Raw genomic sequence first — 23,007 nt, forward strand, 5'->3', positions numbered from 1 at the left:
ATTATGAAATTATTCAGTAAAAAGATCCAAGTCACCCTTATTATCAACTGTACCCCCAGTTTTAACCCTGCTGGAATCTCTTACTACAACCATCTCAGACACAACATACTTTCAGTCTTACTGGGAAGAGGAAGGGGTGTCTCAAAAAGTAAGAAAACCCAACTAGTTTACCTAAAGATAACCTGCAAATAGCACAGCAGAAGCTTTTGTGCCAAGTCAGCACATAAAACTGTTGAGTGAGGTCTGTATGTTAACTACAGAGGCCTAAGTGACAGACTGGTTTGTGTGGGATTTTATGAATTCTTTTGCCAAAACATCTTTTGGATGAGGCTGCAGGACTCAGCAAGGATTCAGAAATGCCAGTTACTACGTTTTGCTGAAAGCAATGTATTTTAAACCAGGCAACACAGAACAAATATTCTGGAAGGTGGTGGAGAGTTTACAGAAGCAGTTTTGGAGGTAGCTTCCTATACTTCTGAAAGCAGGTGTGGATAGATTAATGAACCAAAGAACTGTTCCAGATTAAGGTCAATACTACTGAGATAAGAAGCAATTTCACTTGCAGCAGATCCTTCAGAATTTCAAGAGTCTCTCCAAGCAGCATGACACTCTGGGTTTAATATGTTTTTCTCCCTTTTTCAGAACTCAAAAAAAAGGACAGGAGAGCCCTGCTCTGACTAGCACCCCTAAGATACTGCACTTCGGGTATTGAGAGAAGAGCTTTGCACTGCTCCAAGTACTTCTCATAGGAAGCAGAACTGAGACTTAAATCATCATCAGATCTATTTATAGTTCTGAATCAACAAACACTTACACAAGTGAAGGCACAGGTACATGTAAAAACCTCCCTTTTCCAAGAAACTACGTGGAAAAACTTTTAAACCCCGCTTTTTAGGTGTTGCCTCTTTTTGTCTCTCTTAAATCTGGGTTATGTGGCAGATAGGACAGATACTGTTCTCTGCCATAAATGCAACACATCCACATGCTTTTGAGAAAAAGAAACTTTAATCACCAGAAACACAAAAATAATCCTGATAAAGTTAAGGGAGTATAGCCACAAGGCTGAGGTCAAATCCAGAAAAAGAACTGGTCTGATTCATCAGACATCTAAAGGATGCCACAACAGTAAACCGAGAAGGCAACTGTATAGAGAAGCACTGAAAAGATAATTGGGGAAAAAAAAAAAAAAACAACACACAAAACTTTTTTCCTCCAAATATCCACACTAAACCCTTATTTCTATGCTTTTAACTGCAATATTTACTTGTTTGGATTGGTAACTGTAATATTTACTTTTCTAGATTGGTAACATATGCTATTGATACTAATCTTTTAGAGCATTATGGACATGTTTAATTTCTATAAATACAAGTATCAAATTAATTTTTCCTGAAATTACTTTTTTTAAAATCATAAATAACAGGCTGATACTCTACAGAAAAAAACTTAATTTTTCTACTCTTTACATAAGCTTGCCTAGAAATACAAGCTGTTTGGAGAAGCCAAAACATCACAAGTTTACTGTTCTTATGCCAGTTAAGGTTCCCTGCTAATGAATTGTTTTAATTAAACAGGATTCAACTTGGACATTTCTGTGAAAGAAACTGAAGTAAAAAGCAAAGCTTGTTTAAAAAAACCCAAAACAACTGAAGTGATTGATATGAAAACATCAAAAGAACTAATTGTTTTCCTTTTCTTCCTCATGATTCTACTACACACACTTCCATCAGAGTTTGCTGAATCTAGAGAAGCCATGCCTTAAATTACAGGTGCTTTACATTAACTAACATGGAATCATAAATCTAGTTTCCTAAGTTCCTCTGTATTCAGAACCTAAGTATTCAGCTGAAAGCCTACGTGTGATTCACATTTGAAGAAAATTGACTAATCTGAAATAAATAAAACCAGCCCCTAAAGTAAACTGGGGATTATGTCCCAACTACATCATCATATAAGTAGTCTTAGCAAAGATTTCTAAAGTTTCCAAGCCAATTTGAGACTTTTAGTAAAAATCAATTCAAGCATAAACCACTGATTCACAGAACTGTGCATCTTTCAGGTTCTTAGAAGTAACCTAGAGCAAGATTTTTAGAAGAGTCTGTACAATTCAGATGTACGAAGTACTATTAATTTTAATGGGATCTTGTTACTGAAGCCACATAGGATCTTTCAAAAAAATCCTATAGCCAGTAGTGAAAGAAAGCATTATTTATAAACTATTAACATTTGTATGTTGAAACTGCTATGAACAGATTACTTTTAAATGCTGTAAAATGTATCAAATATAAAGCATGACATAGTAAGAATAAATTGTGCTATTTGTCAGCTTTAGTGTCTTACATGCTTCACTATATTTTCCAAGCACTGCAGGATGATTTACATGGAAACAGGAATGACATCTTCTCATATGACACTGGTAGAGTTCCTTTAAGGCTGTCCAGGACTGAGCAGGACTCCTATTTGATTGTGAACAACGGCTAATCTTCCCGTTTACTTTGTAAGGAAGACAAGACATATAATTTAATGCCCAATTTACCTGCAGCACAGAGCCAACATACCTGAAGATACACACATACATACATACATATAGATATAAATGTTAAAGACCTCCTTCATAAAAATATTTTGGCAATACACAGTATTTAGGCTTATGCAACACACACAAAAAAGTCTTTTTAATTAATTCTAAACTGAAATCAATGAAACCACTTATTAGCACAAATTTTTATGAACACTAAGAACCTTCAGACTCTCCCCTGCAATCCCCAGTCCTACATAATAGGATAATAAAAACTTTGCTCATCCTTCTGTCTCCAAGAATCACCTGTAAAATTACAGATTGCTACAAAAGAGAGTGCATTCCAGCAATGACCTCTCACATATTTATAAAGTAAACACCTCTCAGGGTATTTAAAAAAAACAGTAAGGTGCTCTCAGTCACATTTTACAGATGAAAAAGTTAAGGTTTATTTAAAGTATTCTTGCTCTCATAGGAGAAAACAAGTGTTTCTATGATCTGATGTATTTTAAAAGCCTGATATTTTTCTGTTTATCTTTCTTGAACCTGATTGACCTTTGGATCATTAAAAGTAAGAGATTTCCCTGAAGCTGTCCTTGCAGCTCACTGAGTAAGAAAGAATCTCTGAAGAGTTCTCTACCATGCGTAAGGTGAGGAATTGGTATTGCAAGGATCACTAAGGGAGTCCCCCTCCACAGCCCAACCACCCTCTTTGGAAATGAACCAATAATTTCAGAAATGATTACAGAAAGGCAAATACAGGCTTTGCTCTTGCAGGCATTAAGAACAAACAGCGCTCTTCCCAACACTGTATCAATAGTCTATCTGTTCCAAATGCCAGGATACCATTAACTGGCAAATCAGATTAGCGCAAGTATTACCATATATACCACAGTAGGTTTAAACCAGGAGAAATCCAAACACACCTCTTAGCTCCTCTGGTCTTTCAGAACTTATCTTCCAAGATAAAACAAGTGATTATACTCCTGCAAACAGCTTTTCTGCACAATACGTGAAGATTTTATTATTCAAAACACCTGATATCTGTTGACAGTAATGATTTTGGCTGTTAATTCTAACAAACTAAGTTTTAAATTTTAAAACTTTGAAACTTTTCTTTAAGACCCTTGGAGCTACAGGCCTGCTCATTAAAAACACAAACCTCAGACTAGTCGACAGAAAAATAAGGCCACCCACCGCCAAACATAGCCAAAAGGCTGAGCAAGGAAATGGAATTATCTCCTTCCTTCACCACGGCACTCAAGTACCTGTGTGTACATCTGACAAATCCCAAACTCCACCTATTCTACTTCCATTTCACCTGCTGTATCATTTGCTTGCTTCAGTAGAACTGTATCAGTACTGTTAGTACAGCCACCAAGAAAGTCAGGTAGCCTAAGTTAAATTTCTGTTTTCAAACTAGGACACAAGCTAGAGAATGAAGGAACCATAAAGATTCTAAGATGAGGGCATAGCAATGCATGACTGAAAATTTTGTCTTCATGAAAACGGCTTCAAATGATCCTAAGACAGCTAACTCCGAGTTGTTTTGGGGCTTTGGTTTTTTCAGTCTCATGAAAAAGGATTTGTAGTGTAATGTAGGATTTTGGAGGCTGTAGCAAAGTATCTATCAAAGGCTGGAATTATTCATTTATAAATAAAGCAGCTGAAATTCTAAGTATCTACAGCTGTATTTGGCCAAATAGAAAAATTCACATCTTCCAATCCATTTATAAAAAGCTGCAATATCAAAGAACTGGATATAATGCTAGAGACTTCTGACTTCATTAGATTTGCTGGTGTTGAAATTTCCTTCTATCCTGTATTTCCAAGTGATTTGGAACATAAAACACGTTTCACTTTACAACGGAAGTTGATACTGATGAACATAATTTACTACATACATAGATGTTGTGAAAACATTAAAAATTAGCTAACAGGGGTAATATTGAAAATGTAGAAGGCAGTGCTGTTTTTATTAGGCTATCCCTATTAATAAAGTAAGTCTGAAAATAAGGCAAAGCTTTTAAAATACTTACTGAAATATGGAAGAATTATAAAAACCTATACCATTTCCAACAACACACAAGAAATATAACATACTATTTGATGGAATCTTAAATGTTTTTCCTTATTAACTGTTTTCCAAGCAATGCAACTTTCCAGTAAGATCTCATCTAATCACTTTCCAGGATGTTTTACCACTCTCCAATTTAATATAAAGTATGTTACAAATGGCCTAGTCCAAAATCATATAAGCTATTTAACATGATCAGCTCCTATCTCTTATATCATGCCCACCTATGTTTATCCTGCTAACAGTATCCATAACATTCCTGTATTAAAGTCTTAGCCTATAAACAATTTATGGAAGAAAAAGAAACCAAATTATTCCTCCACTGAAAGCCCAGGTATTTCTGTACTGTGTTAAAATAGAAACACTTAAGTTTTCTATTGAATAGTAGGTGAAAAACCCTTGGCACTTTTCCACAGGTTAGAATTTTCTGTCTGACGTCAAAATAGCACAATGTAGAACAACTAGATGGCTGTAAATCATCAGTCGGCGTTAAACCACAGATGTCTGTACGACAAACTTTACTTTTGTATAATTAGAAATCTAGATTTCAAAACTAACACTGGCAATAAAGAGTGCTTTAAATGGCTGAAAAAGGGAAATGTTTACTAGTTACTTTACTATTGTTTCACACAAAAAAATCTTTGAAATTGCTAAGATCCTTCTAGAAACCGCTCCAAGTCGACTCATACATCAAGCGATCTGACCTCACCTCCTCAATATAATGTGGTTAGTGTTAAGCATTAAAATGTGTTAAAAGTGCAGGGTAACAAATTCCTACTCTTTACACTACATCTACCCAGGAATCACAATTCTACAATTACCATTTCTGTCACTCAGGTATAAAGTTGAGATTTCAAAAAATAAAATCAACCAACCAAAACCCAAATGTAACTAGAAATGAAGGATAAGATAAATAACACATGAGTAATTCATTGCAGTTTTGTCACCATCTTCATTAACATGGTCAGACAAGGAGAACTGTAGCTTAATCATATGCTTTTTGAGTAAGTGGAGAAATGCTTTAACAAGATTTTATATAAAGAGCCCAACTTACATGTTCTCTTCCAGGACCATCAACAGAAAAAAGAACAAAAGTATGGAAGATGAAATAGAAAGAACAAATGACTAGAGGAAGCACTGGGAAAATAGCCAAGACTAAAGAAGCAAATTATAAAAATGAGATGAAAAATTAAAAAGTTACAGGTACTGCAAAACAAAAAACCAAAAAATGGTATAGATCAATACATTTTTTCTCCCACAACTATGTCTACCAAAAAACCAAACAGATTAGGCACATTTCTGGAAGACAGACAAAACCCATGCAGAACCTAATTAGAGCTACTAATCAATGCATAATCCGGCTTTGGAAGGGCACGTCCCTACTGAGTTTCAGGCAACAGAGTGTCTTTGTTCCTCTTTGAGAAGAGACTATTTTCTAAGTTTCCCAAGTTCTTTTCCAAAAACTAGATCTACCCTTTCTCAAGTTATACATTTGTAACACCTTAAATGAACAAATACAGAGGATGGCGGAGAAGAAGAAAAAGGGGAAAAGAGAGGGTATTCAATGGTAACTGTATGTAGGAACAACTAATTTCCTTGGGTTCTAGAAGCCAGCAAAGATGTCCAGAAGATTCAGAGTAAACATCTGGATTAAGGTGCTTAGAAATAACTGCTAGAGAAGCTTCTTTTTCCTATCAATATATGAAACTGAATAACAGTAAGAAAAACCTAGATGAAATAAGAATCCCTACTAACTGCTAACTAAGTTGTAAGCTAATAAAACTAGACATATTTATATAGTTATATTTGATCTTGACTATACATCCAAATTTGTAAAACAATCAACTGAAATATGTGAAGGCACAGCTCATCATAAATTTGTACTTGCCATTTAATTGTCAACTTTTTGAAAATGGAAGCTGAAAACGTATTTATAACCATAATATAAATAGCACATTTTATATGTCTTTTCAACATTCTCGTCATGGAATCACAGAATGATTTGGATTGGAAAGGCGCTCAGGAGAAAATCTAATCCTCACCCAGAGCAGGTTCCAGGTGGGTTTTAGATACCTCCAGAGAAGGAGGCTATACAAGCTCTCTGGCCAGCCTGTTCCAGTGATCTATCACTCTGAACAATATTCTGATGAACGATTCTAATTTTCTCCTTTGTACTAAGATGATCACTCAGGAGAGTTGACAAATGTAACAAAATTTAAACTAGATTTACCTCAATCCAGCTGAAAATCATCACGACATATTGTAGTAAATATGGTCTCTAATAAACATCTGCATTCAACAGGTATTATTTTGGTGGTAATGAACCACTAGTCTAGAGAGTTTCCACCACAGGACAAAATGATGGAGAGAGTTACTTCTCACTTGCAGCTGGCCCCAAATAATTTTGTTAATACTAATGTAAGGACAAAATTTTAACACTGCAGTCACGTATCAAGTGTAATATGTAAACGTTTCCTTTGTGAACTGGTGTAAGAGATTCTTGTTCTCATTTTTAAAACTCAGACTTGCATGACACTAAGTATTTTCAGGGAAGTCAGACTGTTAAAATTAGTAACAGAGTTTACTTAAGGACTGCTCAACAAAACCCTCATAATTCTTTATTCAATTTGTGAATAAAACTGAAATTACCAGTACTAGACATACTGGACAGTGGAACACACAAAGAGGAACACTTACAGTCCTTCTTTGTTTTTCACTGCCCTAATCAGAAATTCAATGTAGCAGGGTATTTTACTCTCATGCTATTTGCACGTGAACATATTCACTTGCAGTTCTACAGAAATGTATATTTATTTAAGGGTGGTCTGCTGCAGTACCGTTTTTCCCTGTCTGCCTGTTCTCATGCCATCAATTCTGTCAGTCCTAAACCTGACCAGGCCTGACTCCTCAGCAAGTCATTCCATGAGGTTCAGCTCTCCACCAAATGGACTCGCCACACCACCCGATGAAGGCCAGGGCTTTCCGATGCAAAATGGGAAGCAGGAACAGCAAATCATGAAAGAATGGCAGGACTGCAGCAGCCTTCAGTTCACACAGCCATGGAAACATTAAGCCCGCTTCACACTACTAAAAATAATGCACTGTCACCTCTCCCCCACATCAAAAAGTTTACCACGTTATCCAGCAGTCACTGCCAAGGCATTTGGCTGTCTCACTGCCCTTCGTACAGAGCTTCCTGTCTGATCACCCGCCCTGAGAGACTTGTATCGGAACTGACAAATCAGACAAAACGTAGGAATTTCCTAAAATGCTCTTAAGGACAGCAGTATCCTTTTCCTGCTACTGTATCACTTATTAATTTCATGACTTGAACTGAGTAAGCAGCAAACAATGGATTGCACAGCGTGACCAACAGTTCAACGGGAAACTATACAAGACAGCACTGTATTCTCACTTGTGAAAGCAAAAATGTAAAACCAACACACCATGCAGGAATGAATTAGAAAGAGCTATTCAAGGAAGTCTAACTTGCATGCAGAATTTATTGTGACTTTTTAGATAGCTAATAAAAAAATTGAAATCTTCTGTTAATATCTTCTAAATGTCAAGCTTTTGCTAGTCTTAATTACAGAGCAACAAATTATGTACAGTTATTATAGCATTACTATAATAACTACATTCTTTTTCTTAACTAAAGCATGTTTAAACAGTCTTAAATTAATTTTTTCTCTCTGCATTTTGAGATGGAATTCACAGCACACCAAGTTCCCAGGGTAAAAATTAAGACATCCTTCAGTTTACTCTAAGTAGTTGAAAATAAACCATAAGGAAAATTTACAACCACGCTTATAAAGAAAGTATTAGAAATTCACTTTAATTAATCAACAAGCCCCACCTCATCACACATGCTGAAAGCAGTCTTTTAGAAAGAAATGCTTTCAGCTTATTCAAGTGAAAAATAAACCACTCTACCAATACTATTGTCCTTTCATAATATTCTCTCCTGTTATAGAAAAGAAAAAGTGTTGTATATAAATGTGAGTAAAAACAGAAATACCATCAAAACAGTATCTCTAGTAACAGGGCCTTAACAGAAGGAAGTCAATTAGTGAATGACTACATACCAAGCACCACTATAAAAAATGCTCCAATTTGTAAAAATCATGCCGTATACAGCACATTTAGTTTCCCATACAGCTAAATTTGAAGATATTCAAAACTGAAAAGTCTAAAATCACTATTACAGGCAAGATCCAAATGTAGGAGCAAAATGAAACAAGCTTCTACTGAAACATTATCTCCTATCATGACAACTGTAAAATTTTGCATAGTAGTGGCAAATGATATACAAAGTTTGTCAGGGAGAATCCCTGAATAATTCTGTGTTGTAGCTGTCTTCCAAGAAGATGGAACAGCAGCAACCAAATAAAACTACAGCTGTCCCAACATTAGAAAAGCAATAAAAAAAAAATTAAAAAAAATCACTGATTCCAGACCAATTTAGAATAGCTAAGTGGAAACCAGAAATACAGTCTTTTCCTCGGAAAGGCAACATGGAATCTAAAGAAGAAAGCAGTAAAAAGCATCTGTCCCTAATTTGAATTGTGTCATGCGTGCTTCATCCTTTATAAAGGCAGCTAGTAAAGGTGAATTAGTAATTAAATGAGACCTGGTCATCTGTAAAATACAAGGAATATCCAGATAAACTCATTCAGGTAGAAACACTTATTCAATGCTTCTTAGAATACGCAGAAGGCAAACATTTCTGGCAGAGGAGTTCAGCCCTACAGCCCAGGAGTTCCAAGAACAACTTCAAACCTTTAATGATGCTCTGGTTTGGTATGCTATACTTCATTACTATGTATGCCCCCAACCGGCTTCTGATTTTTTTCTTCTATTCTGCAGCTATCAAACCAGAGCACCTTTTGCCTCTCCTTTGCAAGAGAACCACCCATCCTCACTTAACTCATGCAAATAACAAACAATTCTCAAAGCCCTCACAACAGAGATCAATGGTCTGGAGGATTCACTCCAGAAAGAGGCATAAGGAAAGCACAACTTGATGTGATCTCAAAAATCTGCAGACTGCTTTATTAATGCTGCTTTTTTTGAAGAAAAACATGAAGGAAGTAATACTGTATGATCTTGCAGGTGTAGATAAAAGACCAGTATCTCACAGAACTATGGGAAGAGGAAAAGAATTAATCCTATGGAACTTGAAGTACAGCCAAAAATTTTTAAAAATTGCTTCATACTAAAGAAATGTAAATTAAATACAAATGAATAATAATGAAAAAAAAAAAAGGAAAAAAAAATTTTGCCTCTCTCCTCAAGGAGAAAAAAAATGGCTTATTCAGCCAGTGTTCCTCAAGTTGTGCTTTTCATTTCTAAAGATAAACTACTTGACTGTATCACTATCTTGGTAAAATGCAAGAGCAAGTGAAAAGGGAAAATATTAATTCACATCCAGAAGGGAGGAAAAAAAAAATCACTAATGATCCAAATTCAGAAACGTAAGAAACACACTTTAGTACTGAAATAGTCTCTGTTCAGCCAAGTACATTCAAATAGAAATCCACTTTAAGAAATATGCCTATTTCTGCACTGATGCTAGAAAATGTAATTAGGCTTTTTAACATCTTGAGTACAAAAATAACTGATCATTCCAAAACATTAGCAACTCATTTCAATCTCTGAACACTATAACACTTAACACGTTTCTAAAATTTATTTCATAAACCCATTCATTGTCACATTGTATGGCAAGAATGAAAATGAGTCTTCTCTCCTACATAGTCTCAAATTTTAATCAAATTGGACAGTGACAGAACAGACATAATTTTTTTTCCACTTTAATCCTTTGACATTTATCTGAAAAACATTAATAGCTGCAGGTATTCTACCACATGAAAGGGAATTGTACTTTTTCCATTCTTACATTTTAGAGTATCTTTGGCATCTTCCAACATCCACAGTTTCACTCACATTGTTATCATTCACTAGGATTTCCCTTCTTTCCTTATTCTTATCCTGATTATTTGAAGGTTTATGACTTCCCTCATAGAGGTTTTCAATTCCTATATTTTAATGCTAAACTGAATTTTTTCAGCTCTCAAACTGCCTGAAGCCACAATTTCATTTTTTTATACTAGTTGAACAGATACAATAGGTAGTAAAAACCCAAGTTCACCCATACACTAATCCATTAGTATGTACTACACATACTTGTTTCAGCAAGGCATAAGTTTGAGAAATTACAGCCAACAGACCTTTAACTCTTGTGCAAGTAATATGTACCACCCAAATCTCTTATGCCTATGCATAATATATAAAGATGATAATGAAGTGAACTGACAAAGCGTATTTCAAGTTATTTTCTATTCAAACAATAGTTAGCCCTGTGTTGTTCTTTTTCATTAAAGGAGAAAAACAATTATTTCTACAATCAGGATTACAGTGGTTCCCCAATTGATTAAGCTCCTACAGGAGGCAGAGTGCTTTCAAGACAAAGAGCTGGTTGTCATTTTCACAATGAAAGAACTACTTACGAATGCATTACACTCTTTTTGAGGCCCAGAACACACCCATCCAACAGCTCCACAAAACAAACATAACACAAACATAACACAGAGTATACCATCAGCACTTCAGACGTACTGGGGGTTTGTAACCTGTCATCCTGAAGTTGACCCTTCAGTCATATTATTCAGCATTCAGAAAGAGGCAGAAGAATGAACAGAACTCTGACAAAATTAATTCACAAGGAAGTTTGGTTTTTAAACTGTTTGCTCTGTAGTAGGTAAAGAATGAACATAAGCATTTCAAAATTTTGCCTGTATAAAAATCCTGGCTATGAACTCAACCCTAATGTGCTCAAGGTCTCTTTAATAACTGAGTAAATTCTGAAGATCTACTTTCTCTAGCTGTCTTCTGCTTTCAGCAATTGCCAATGCACAATGTCAAGAGGTCTAAATCAATTTTCATACCTCTTGCTTAATATTCTACCATTTTTTGGTAATTCAGAATTTAAGACTCTCTCCCTATCTTTAGTAATTTCTAAAAATGTCTTCTGAATAAATCTGCTTATAGAGACAGCATGTGTCACCACAAGTTTCCTCACAGCCAGCATCTATTAGTATTCACTAAGTACCCAAAATTAGAAGGTCATTTTAATACCCCCTACTACTTACTTGCACAAGATAGTCTCAATTTTCCTTGTAATACGGAAAATTTTTCCACCACTGAGAAAGATTTAATTTATTCTTATCATTTTACAGGGACACAAAAGTGGTGGCAAAGATGAGCACAAGATACAAGTTAATGGCATGGAATACACTATACAGTCACACTGATTTGAGTGAGAATACAGAGAAGATCTAAGAGAAGGGCTCTCAGAGGGTAATTCTGGTTTCTGAAAAAGGATTTAAGTCACCTAGCTGTGCAGAAGCCAGTTTATACTATCAGGAAATGAGAAATTATCATTTTCCAGTTTCACTACTTTTGTTTCTCCCCAGTATACTAACAGCGAAGTTTTTTGATACTAAAGGGTTTTGTTCTTTCTGCAAAATGTTTAAGGTGATCATCTAAAAAAAACATGCCTTCAATTCTTAAAGTATCAGAACCATCTCACAGTGAAACAAAAAAGCCTGTCAATACTTCCCCAGCCTGAAAGGAAAGAATATTAATACTGAAGGAAAGAGAGAAAACTAGTGTTTATAACAGTTCAGCATTGCCTTTTGAAGGTGATAACTATTTCCTCTATCTGTGCCTTGGACAAAAACTAGTCTCTTTAAAATACTATTCTCTTCTAAGGAATAATTCAGTCTCAGATGAAGCAGTTTAAAGATCACTAGAGTATTACAAAGTTGTATCTTAACTTCATTTTACAATGCCACTCTGCAGGCTTACTCTTATACCTGTAGTAAGTTAGCTGTATTTCAAAAGTACCTTCTGAAAATGGAAATCAAAGGGTTGCATATAAATACTTACTGCAGGAATCAGTAACTTTCTTACTTCTTCAACAGCCCTCTTCAGCTTTATTTCTGCTCTGTTTTGGGCATCCTCCACAGTGATAAGTACATGTAAATCTTCATTCAGGTGTTCCCAGTTGGCCTTGCCTCGATTCTGTTCTTCCTAAAAAAAATTAAAACATGGAAGCTATGAAGCACTTACATTCTGTATAAATCAATCACAACAGGAGACAAAATCAGTTTTGTAAATAGCATGAATTTTATTTTCAGCAATGTTTTTTCATACTTTGGAGACTTTCCTATCATACGAACTCAGCCTTCAAAACATAATTTTTAGGCTTTTGTTTGTGTTTTGGAATCTCCTACTCTATATTATACTTTGTTAAAGATTACAGTACATATGCTGTTTCTGAAGAGTACCTTCCCCAGCTGAATAAAGGAACAAAAATAAGAATACAAACACAGTATTACTTTCAGTATTATTTAGAGCCGTTCAAGAGTTAAACAGATAAGACATACTACTGGTTAAGCAACCAATCTTTTGAAGAAAAGTGAAACAGACACCAGACATAGAAACTCCATCTGAATCACTACAGAGAACAGGAAAGCAATTCTCCAGTGTTAAGAATCACTTTCAAATACTCATGAAGACAAGATTCAAAGAATCAAACACTACTAAAGGAACAGAAGTTGCCATTTTCAAAGGAGAGCTGCATGTAGTGGGTGAAGAAAAGAGAGGAGGAGATGACAAGGCTTTAATACTGAAGTTACAGAAGGACAAGTGACAAGATGGTCACCATTACATAGCTACTCATCACATCCATGGTATTAGTAATCCCAAAGATAAAATAAACTTTTCAGAAAGGGAAAGCATGCTAAACAAAACATTTCAATTTTAAACAACAGAAAACAACAAATTAAAGTAACACATTCAATTATCCAGTCTTCCAAAAAAAAAAAAGATAATGAAACACAGCACAAAAGAAACTTCCCAATGTTTTTTTTTATTAAACAATGAATAAAGCTAGCTAAATTTTTTATGAAACCTCATTTAAATTTGACAATATTTAAAATATAACAACTTAAAAGAACCAAACAGGGCCTCAAAAAAATGTTTGTTGCAACTTATTTATATTTATATGTTGCAAATTATTTGAATCTATAAAAAGGCCTACATAAACAAACCCTACTTATTTAAAACTTAAAAATATGGGTATAATTGAAAAGCCTCCTATTTGTAAGATAAACCCTTGTGGCTTAAACACAATTCACACTAACTTCATTTTTTTTTTTTTTTTTTAAATTCCAAATGTATCTTTTCCCCCAGATTTCATGAAAAATTTGTCCAGGAAATAAGATACATTGAGGAAATGTTCTAAGATTTAATACCAACCAATGCTTGCAGCAGTGTTTTATTTTTAATTCAGCTAAGTCTGAAATGCTTTGTGGAATAGACAAAGACAAAAACAAGGGGGAAAAAACTGAACCATAAGAGATGTATGAAATACATATGTAAAAAAATCCATGCTTTGAAACTACTTTTCACTATGTTTGCAATATCCACATATCCATTACTCCATACTATCAGATACTGGTGTGTTTTGCTGTTTTTAATGTTATCTTCCCCAACCTTTTTAACAAAGGGGGCTGTGAAAATAGGTCTGGCAATTTTAGAAGCTGGAAACAAAAGTGAAAAATAACTCTCACTTATGATATAATACAGAATGTCACACAAAGTACAGCCAAGTTATAACATGCTCTCTGTTCTTCCTTGAAAGAACTGTCTATGGCAAGGTATTTGCAACCTATTTATTCAATCGTGATCAAAACCCCACTATGACTTTTTAAACTATTCCTTTTTTTTTTTTTTTTAATCCAAAGCACAAGTGAGCTGTTTTCTTTTAAGATGGTTACAAGTTACACTAATATGAGGTAACGTACAAAATAATACATTACAGGTATGAAGAATGAGAGAAGGTTCCTAAACCAGCAGAGGGCAGAGGAAGAAATGTGCAACTACCTGTTCTTGCATTAACACTGTGTTGGAATGGGAAACGTCCCTTGCTACACCAGATGCAAGAAACCTGCACAACTATAGTAGCACAGGAGGCAAAACAAATATAACAAATTTAATAAGGCAAAGAGGAACAAATGACAAGGAAAGGTGTCCCCAAGTAAAGCAGCAAGTTCTGTTCCTGAAAGACAAAGGAATGCCTAAATGAAGTATTAGCTACCACGCCATTAAACACCATGCATCGTATTTATACATAGTGGGGGCAAACATAAAGGGGCTTTATGGTGTTGTATCCTTTTCTCTCATAATGAAAACAATATGGTGCAAAGTCTCCAAAACTTGTTTCAGATTAATGCTACATCAAGTACTGGCACTGTACTCCAAAATACTCTGTTGCAGCGTAAGAATTTTTTGTTCAGTTTCAAAGAGAACAAAAAGCTGCATATAGGACAAACAAATGATACTGAAGATTTTTTATCCCCTTACTATTTACTTTGAGGTGGAACATGTGTGTAAGGTTCATAATCACAGGTATTATTAGGGTGAGACCTTACAGCACAAGAAATCATACAAACTACTTATCAGTAAGATAAATGAAGTAGTGTGTGACTGTGATAAGCTCTTCTACGGCCATAAAATACAGTAATAAAAGCGTTATTGTTGAGGGTGCTATTTATTAAGTCAAATGGTAAGACTGAAAGAAAAGCTAAGAAGAATAAAATTTCACACTGTTTAAAAAATAAAAGAGAAAAACAGAGTTTGGAATTGGCTTCCAATTTATGTTCTGTCTCAATACACTGGAGTTATGATTTCATCCAGTGCTCCCATTCTGTCTCACAAGATGGTTTTCTTAGTGAGTTCACAGTTTCCTAATTGATTGAAATGCTAGTTGAGTGTTGTATCAGTATGTATATTTGATTATTTACGTGTTTGGTTTTACCCAAAATGGGAAATTCAGGTCTTTACTAGCTCATTAATTCCAACAGAAAGTCAGGTGCAAAACACAGAATTTACACTCACGAAAGAGAGATAATCTGCAAACCTCTTGTGCTTAAGAGCTACCTTTTTTTTGCTACCTAATTTTCCTTTTAAACCCTAAAAGGATGGTTTGGAGAAACATATTTTCCACCAAGTAAAATCTTTATTTGTATTAAACTAATCCTCTGTGCAACAAGTCTTGAATACATCTTTTCTCAAACACGTTCTGCTATAGTAAAGCCTGAACAGCAAAGTTTAATGTATCTTAAACACAAGTAGGAAAGTATCCTTCTGAAGACTCATGAAATATGGTCCAAGATTTTAAAGGTTGATTAGAGTTTTCTTTTGAATTTTCCGGGGGAGAAAATAGTGAAAAGATGGGCAGGAGAGAATTACTACAACTTGCCTCACTGCATAAGTTGGTACAAAAAAACTACAAGATGTGGCTGTCTTGAAGTGAACTGCAGACAAGACAAACCAGTTCACTTCATAGATTCAAAAAATGTCTGGGCTGGGAAGGAACCCTGAACATCATCCAATCCAAACCCCCTGCTCAGGGCAGGGTCAACTCAAGCATGTTGCTACGGGCAGGTTTTAAACATCTCCAAGGACAGAGACTCCATCCCCTCCCGCAAGAGACCTGCTCAGTGTTCAACCACTGTTCAGTCACAACAACAACAAAAAACATTTTTTCTTAGGTTTAAAAATTATTCCTTTTCTTTCAGTGTGCCCACTGCCCCTTGTCCTTCAGTAGCAACTGTTGAACCATTCAGCCTAGTTGCTAGGTCTACCTATTGAAAAAGCAGTCAGGAGTAATAGAAATTGCCATGAGAATTATTTTGGGAAAGAAACATTTGCTAACACAGCAGGAAGGGCATGCACAGTGAAGGAAGAAACAGAACCAGGAAAATCAGAAAACCTAAGATTGGGGAAAAGGAAATTCAACTGCATATATTCAAAATCACATTACATACACAAGAAGCAATTGTCAGCATGAAGTCTTGCTGCATCCCAGAGATTGTTTATGGAAGAATTATACATGAAAAATGGAGACTGAAGATGTAGAAAACCACAAAGTTAAGTGATTTATGCCACAACCTTGGGGAACAACAGTATTAGAAAAGCTTAATTATAACCAAACTATCTTGTCTGCTAAATTAAAGAACATTAAGAACAACATAAATGGCAGATGAAATTTCACTGTGTTCCTTGTTTGGCAGAAATTTCAGTATCCTTAAATATAGCCTAATTCTGCAGACAGATTTGCTTTCATTCTCCTGCCTGTGCATATACACTCATTAATCCTCAAAGTACCTGTGCACAATAATGGACTACTCAATATTTATCTTGCTATTAGGATCAATGTATTAGGTAGTTAAAAAAAAATATTGCTTCAAGTCCTCAAAATTTAGCTGCACAAAAAAAAGTGGTGCAGCTACAGGAATTTTCTTGAGGAGGGATTTAGGGGGAAGCAGCAAAGCAGGTAAAAGATGCAACTTATTTGAATCCACAAAATCAAACTTAAATATTAGAAACGTTGTTCCATGAGGGGAACTACAGTAGTCCAGCTTACTGTAAAACTGTATCTCATATTTTCCACACATCCTACCATACACCACAGTAACTTCAAGTTGTGGTCCTGCACCTCCTGCATCTTGGGCCTAAATGGCCATTCCTATTTATATCTTCATATCTCATGCCAAAGCTTTCTTCTTAATTCCTCAATCTCTGACTGAACAAGAATGAGACAGCAGCTTACCTAGCTTTTTGCAAGATACACAAAGCAGATGACTGAAAACTCCTCTAGAATAGAGTATGAAGTTAGGTCTCTTCTCTATCTAGCCAGTATGTTTCAAAGAACTTCAAACCCAGATAAGTGTCAAGGTTGACTGAAATTGTTAAAATTTTTCAAATGTTAGAAAAGGAAAATATCAACACAAAGAAAGCTGTCAAAAATATTTAATCATCAACCTAAAAAAAGAAAACCTCAAACCTTATTTCTCACACCAAAGACCTCCCCAGTATGGCCAACTCACGAAAAATAACTTGACAAATTAAAAACTGGTGAAGTAGGATCCAGTCACTTCCAACTGTCAGAATACCATTAAAGAAAAATGAAACAAACACTGAGAAAATGCTATGCTGTTTATATGCAGCCAGAGAAATATTAGTTAGACAATGAGAAAGAGTGAAAGAATGAATGCAATGTGGTTAGAGTGGAAGCAACTTTCTGACACGGCACTTTTTTCAGAAAGCTGTGGACTATTCTGTAGTAATAAAAAAGTGCAGCTTCCATTCTATGCACTTTTTTCCACTCCATCTCATACAATTTCCTGTAATGTAGGCCACTAAAAAGATACAAAACCAGCTCAGTACCAACAGCCGGGATCTTTTAAAGAATTAAAGTCACCAGCTCAAGCAAGTGTTGAAAATTAACCTTAGCATTCTCACTCATCTTGAGGTGATAGGCTATTAAATTCTGTTTTCACCAACCTATTAAACAAGCTGGTCTCCCTGCTGAATGACAAAAATCACAGAAAAGATAGAGCAAAAGGGAAGAATGTTTTCATATAATGTCAAATTGAACACTAAAATTAAAAGGCATTAGAATAGCTTTAGTCCTTCAAACCATATAAAGGTTTAATTCAAGTACATTCTAAGAACTTTAATTAAAATTATCCTAAGATATAAAAACCAGTATAATCACTCACCGCCACTTCTCACAGTCAAATGGAGGAGGTAAGATGTGGAGAGAAAAAATTCAGCTATTTAGTAAAAGTCTCACAATATATTTTGTCTAATAAATTGTGCTATAGCTACATTCAAATTAATGAAAACATTCACACACATATATTAAAGTTTCTAAAATAATTCAAAGAGCAGTTTAAAAGAAGCTATGTGAATTTAAAAAATTAAAGCTAACATGTCGATTTTAAAGACATTTGAAACAGAAGTTAAATTTAAATAAAAGGTCACAAATAAGGTCATTATAAATAAATTGTAGTCCTGATCTAATTTTACTATTTTTAAGTAAGACATGGTATGTATTGCGGCCATGCAACAATATCTGAATTACTAAGGCCAGGAAAAACATCATTCAACTATTCAATACAGCTTACATCTTACTTTACAACCTTTTGTTGACACAGCTGAACTGGTAAAACCAAGTCAGAGGAATTTTAGAAGAATGCACTTTGCCCTAAAGTCATATACTGCCAACCTTTCAAGAGTTGTCTGTCTTAGGTCGTTTAATGAAACTTCCATTCTTGCAACTGTTCTGCCAACCTGGGCTACAGAATTGTATTTTAAATTGTATTTTAAAGCTTTTGGCTTCTCTGCTGCAGATAGTTCAAAACAAGCATCCAGAAGACAGAAGATTTCTGTAACGTTGTGCAAGGAATAAACCACTAGGTCTACAAATAATTCCACATCAGCTGATCTGTATTCATGAGAAGTCCAGACGTTGTGCAGCAAAAAAACACTTGGATAATCTCTTGCTGTTGTATTACTGCATCCTTTCCTGAGCAGTGTAACAACTTCCTAAGGTTCACTGCCCTGCCAGGCAGTGCCTGCTCCCACTGGCACTGGCCCCAAGCACCACACCAGCCTTTCAGACCACATGCTGATGCAGGAGATGCCTCCCCACCTCATTTTCTGCTGGACAAGGGAGTTTTCAACCATAAAGGGCTACAGAGCACCAAAACAAGGTCAGTTCTGTAGCTGGGGAAAGGAGAAGGCGAGGGACCATATTTTAACACGTAACAGCCCCTTAAAAGACTGTCTCGCCATGTCTCATGAAACTATCCTAAGTGAAATCTAATTACGCACGTGCCAGAGGCAGAACACAGTCATCTTTGTTATCTGGTATGAAACACCCTGCTCATTTGTGTATTAAATGCTAGTATGACGGTAACAACTGTAAACTGGGGCTTCCTCCTTCCATTTTTGTGACTGAATCTTAGGTCCCGACAGGACTGACTGGTAAAAAGCAAAGAAAAAAATCCTGAAAAACAGCCAATCCATCCCCAAACCTATACTTGAACGATACAGTCCTGATATTAATATTTCAATAGAAGTTGTTAATCCAAATGAGGCCCGAAAACAAAATAAATGCTTAGGTAAGTACCAAAAATGGAGGTTTTTTTGATCAGATGAAACTCCAAGCCAGCCCCGCAGAAAACCAGTTTAAAATGATGCGCTAATTACAGTATCTGTTTGAACAACAGAAGCAATTTTATAACATGAAGCATCAGAACACACTGATTGTCCTAACCCCTGCTGATAAACTGCTTTAATTGTGCAGTTACAGTCAGGCAAATTAACACAGACTTTTGCTCCTACTGAGTTTCTAATGGCAGCAGCTCACAAGCAGAAAGCTGGTAAAAAAACCTTAAGGTTACAAAGCTATGCTGAGGGAACAGCACCTGGTCAGGAGAACATGGCAGCTTACTCCACATTCAGAATTTCTTTAGAATCAAAGTCTTCACCTACAGTAACAACTGACCAATTGCTTAAATTAACAGTCACATACTTGTTGTTTTGACTGTCCAACAAGTTAGTGCTACTTATCGAGTCTTTAATTATAAATTATTATTGTATACCAAGCCCCCACACCGAGACAATTTTGGATTGAGAAAGCGGGTGTCTTTCAACACATATTGAACTGTCAAACATTGTCAAAGGACAATCCCTTAAGAACCGTTCTAAAAAAAAAAAAAGAAATCTGGCGGCATGAAAGAACCTAAATGACACAAGAGGACTCTGTTCTCTGTCTCAAAGGCTCAACACAGACTTTGTGCTCCGGAGACTTCAAGCCAGGCACCGCCCCAAGCTGGGATCCGCCCTGCAGTCAAAATGGTTCCCGAATGCTCCGAGCACCACCCTGGAGTTTCTGGAGCCGCTGTTTCCAGCAGGGGTGCGGGGAGTCCTGGGGGGCTGCGGACAGAGCCAGAGCCGGAGCCGCTGCCCCAGCCCGGCTCTGTCCGCTCGGGCCGCTCCCCACGCAGGGCCCGGCCCGCAGGAACCCGGCCCCAAACGGGAACTGCCCGGGAAATGGCAACGGGACCGCAGCTCCACCCACATTTCTTTCTCCTGGCATGTTTCCCTCAAGTTGTGCCCGTGGGAAATAGAAGGGTTTTGGAACAACCTGTGTTGTCCAGTGCTGTCGAAGCCCAGGAGCTTGTTAAGACTGAGTATTTCACTGTTGTGGGGTAAAAGTAAAAAAGTTTTGCATGCACCGGTATCCACAGGGAAATAAATGAGAATTTAGCACATTTAAATGCACAGCATAAACTCAGTATCTGGATATAGTCATTAGAGATGAATGCTCTTTTTAACATTGATACTTAAAATTACTATGAAGTAACAAACTTTACCCAGAGGCAGAGGAGTGAGATTATTCATTTCTCTGACTTGGGACTACAGGTAAGAGTTTTAACACTTTATCAGAACTCCAGGCATAGTAAACTTTATATGGATACAGTTACACGGATATCCAAGAATGGTTTTATTCCCCTACAGAAAAGGGGAAAAGCAGTATGAAACATTTTTCAATATTGTGATTCTTTTTACACACTGACCCCCTCACTGAACAAACATCAAATTCCTTTGAAAGAAAATGAAATACCAATAAATTCTGAATGCAAGTCTGGGATCAGAGTTAGTTTTAGACGGCTTTAGACTTGAAGGGAAGTACCTCCATATTCTGAATTGCAAGGTACAAAAGACATTTTTAAGTGCAGGCTTCGACCAACAAAACCTTATCTGTGAGAATGGACACATTCCTCAGAGCATTCTCTAATCAGGAAATACAGGCAGTAAGTGTATTTTAACTCATGACTCAAATCCATTCACCATCAGTCACTAATGAAATTAACTTCCAGATAACCTGCAACTGTTCTAAAATCACTTCTGCATAAACCTATTTGCCACTGAGTTTATGAGCATTATTAATCAGTATAAAGCTGATTCCACTAGTTAGCTTTAGCTGGAGAAAGGATGACAAAAGTAAGTGCTCTTTTACATCCCTTATTATCAAACAGCACCTATGTACCATGTACACATAGTAAATTATTCCATTTACTTCAAACATTTTATAATTTTTATTTTGAAAATAATTAACAGGATGTTAAAATTATATATATTTAGCTATATAATAGAAAACAATTCTAGAATAGTTTTTTTGGGTTTTTTTGTGATTAGGAATAAGTGACTGGGGTATTTTTCTGAGTTGAATTTACAAACCTCTTAAAGAAAAGGAGGAGAAAGAAATACCAAGAGGAGAAAAAAATGTAACATCTAAGTGACCTTTTGGAAGTATCAGAATAAACAGCTGCTAATACTTTGCATTTTAATGCTAACACATCCACACTTCTACTTCCTTCCTCTGAATTTGCCTGTTGCTTCCAGAGTCCCATGGCTCAGCCTTTGCCTGAAAATCCAAACATTCTGCTGTTAGAATTTCCTCAAGGAGAAGCTGCACATGCCTCTCATATAGATAAAAAATACAAGAAATATCAAAATTATTAATGCATAAATCGTAGTGAAGGTTTTAAGCGAGTATATTGAAGATAACTTTGCAAAATTGCAATATATTCCCGCCATGCCTTTGCTTTTTTTGTTACAAAGTAACTGTAAACTTTTTTAGAAGATAAATTTTCTTCCCCATTTTCCCATGCTAACATTTATAATACACCATTACTAACATTGATATCTTGCCTGAGACTGCTTAGCACTTAAAAAAGTAAAGAAAAGTGAAATTTCACTAACTCAAGCTCCACATGAAAGTATACAAAGATGTTACTATAGAATATTTTTAACAGAAACTTAGACTGAACACATTAACATAACCGCAGTGTGCCAAGAAAATTAAAAAGCACCACCCTATTAGCCACAATATAATAGACAAGTTTCAGATACATTATAAAACTGTGCACAGAAGCCAATTTAAGAAAGTAAAACTGAAAATTCTTCCCTATTTCCTCCCCTTCCCCAAAAAAATGAAATAAGAAAGTAACAAGTTTAAATGTTTTACTTTTTGTATGTACAAAAATGTGACCTCAGTTTGAAAACCTGAAATTACTACTGTTTCTATAAACTCAAATGAGACTTGTAAAATGAAATTATTGTTATAGTAATATGTTGTTAGCTTTATTTTAGGACATTGTGATCTTTAGGTTTTTACTGTTTGTCAAAGCAATTAAAAAAGAGACTCATGACTCAAACCAAACATACCTAGGTAGTACTTAAGTACCTTCAAAAAAACTCAAATAGCTTCCCAAGCCATAAAGAAACTATTTTGCTCAGTGAAACAAGAAAAAAATTAAAAGAGCTGAAATAAACATTCAACACCACTGATTATTTTTCAGAATGGTTCAGGGACAGGTTGGGGAAGGGAAAGGCTACAGTATACAACTTTAATACTTTAACCTGTGACACTTTGCCTATAGAAGTTTACTTGTGGGCTACAAGAACACAGCCAAATACATGA

The 23,007-nt window shown here is 35.7% G+C and overlaps 1 protein-coding gene across 9 annotated transcripts in view; it reads right to left on the reverse strand.

Moving 5' to 3' along the window:
* Nucleotides 1–23,007, reverse strand: part of QKI (QKI, KH domain containing RNA binding) — a 153,197-nt gene that overhangs the window by 40,045 nt on the left and 90,145 nt on the right. For all 9 annotated transcript variants that reach the window (XM_058836242.1, XM_058836243.1, XM_058836240.1 and 6 more), the window contains exon 4: nucleotides 12,546–12,689. In XM_058836242.1, coding sequence (XP_058692225.1) covers nucleotides 12,546–12,689 — 144 coding nt within the window. The remainder of the gene's footprint in view (nucleotides 1–12,545; nucleotides 12,690–23,007) is intronic.

This window comes from Poecile atricapillus, chromosome 3 (assembly GCF_030490865.1).
Source record: "Poecile atricapillus isolate bPoeAtr1 chromosome 3, bPoeAtr1.hap1, whole genome shotgun sequence".
Taxonomy (NCBI): domain Eukaryota; kingdom Metazoa; phylum Chordata; class Aves; order Passeriformes; family Paridae; genus Poecile; species Poecile atricapillus.